Below are 649 nucleotides of genomic sequence, written 5' to 3'. Positions count from 1 at the left end.
ATGAAGGGTAGCTGCGTTTCGTTGCATGCGCTGGAAGGTCTAGCTGGCCGCCGCTGCTGCTGCTCCTGCTCCTGCTCCTGCTGCTGCTGCTGCAGCGCAGCAAACCGCAGCAAAGTCGAGACTGCTGCGCGCAACTCAGCGGATGAGAGCCCAGGCTGCAGCAGCTGCAGCAGTAGCTGCTGATGCTCTTTATATTTAGACAGCCTCCAATCTCTTTGTGGTACAGTCGACGGTGCAGCAGCAGCAGCAGCAGCAGAAACAGCAGCAGCAGCAGAACAGAAATGTGCTGTTTCTACGGCTGCTACAGCAGGAGCACCCGCAGTAGCAGCAGCAGCAGCAGCAGCAGCAGCAGCAACTGATGATGATGCCGATCTGTAGCTGCAATCAAATCCTCTGAAGGGGAAGACAAGGCTCTGACCAACAACACCGGCGCGGTACTGCTGCTTCAGCCGCTGCTGATGCTGCTGCTGATGCTGCTGCTGTTGCTGCTGCAGTTGCTGCTTCAGGCGCTGTTGCCGTTGCTGACGTAAGCAGGCAACAGCAACCCCTCCAGTGGCAGCAGCAGCACCAGGCAGCAGCAATGAAGGTTCGCACCTTGTGGAGGCTGTGCACCCGCAGCAGCAGTTGCTGTTGCTGCTGCAGCTGCTTT

At 58.4% G+C, this 649-nt stretch overlaps 1 protein-coding gene across 1 annotated transcript in view; it reads right to left on the bottom strand.

Annotated features, from left to right (window-relative positions):
- Positions 1–649, bottom strand: part of EAH_00038760 (hypothetical protein, conserved) — a gene marked incomplete at both ends in the record, with an annotated part of 7479 nt that overhangs the window by 6100 nt on the left and 730 nt on the right. The window contains one exon of the mRNA XM_013395430.1: positions 423–521. Coding sequence (XP_013250884.1) covers positions 423–521 — 99 coding nt within the window. The remainder of the gene's footprint in view (positions 1–422; positions 522–649) is intronic.

Source organism: Eimeria acervulina, genomic scaffold (genome assembly GCF_000499425.1).
Source record: "Eimeria acervulina Houghton genomic scaffold, Eah_scaff445, whole genome shotgun sequence".
NCBI lineage: Eukaryota > Apicomplexa > Conoidasida > Eucoccidiorida > Eimeriidae > Eimeria > Eimeria acervulina.
The sequence above is the reverse complement of the archived record's forward strand: the minus strand, read 5'-3'. Positions and strand labels throughout refer to the sequence as shown.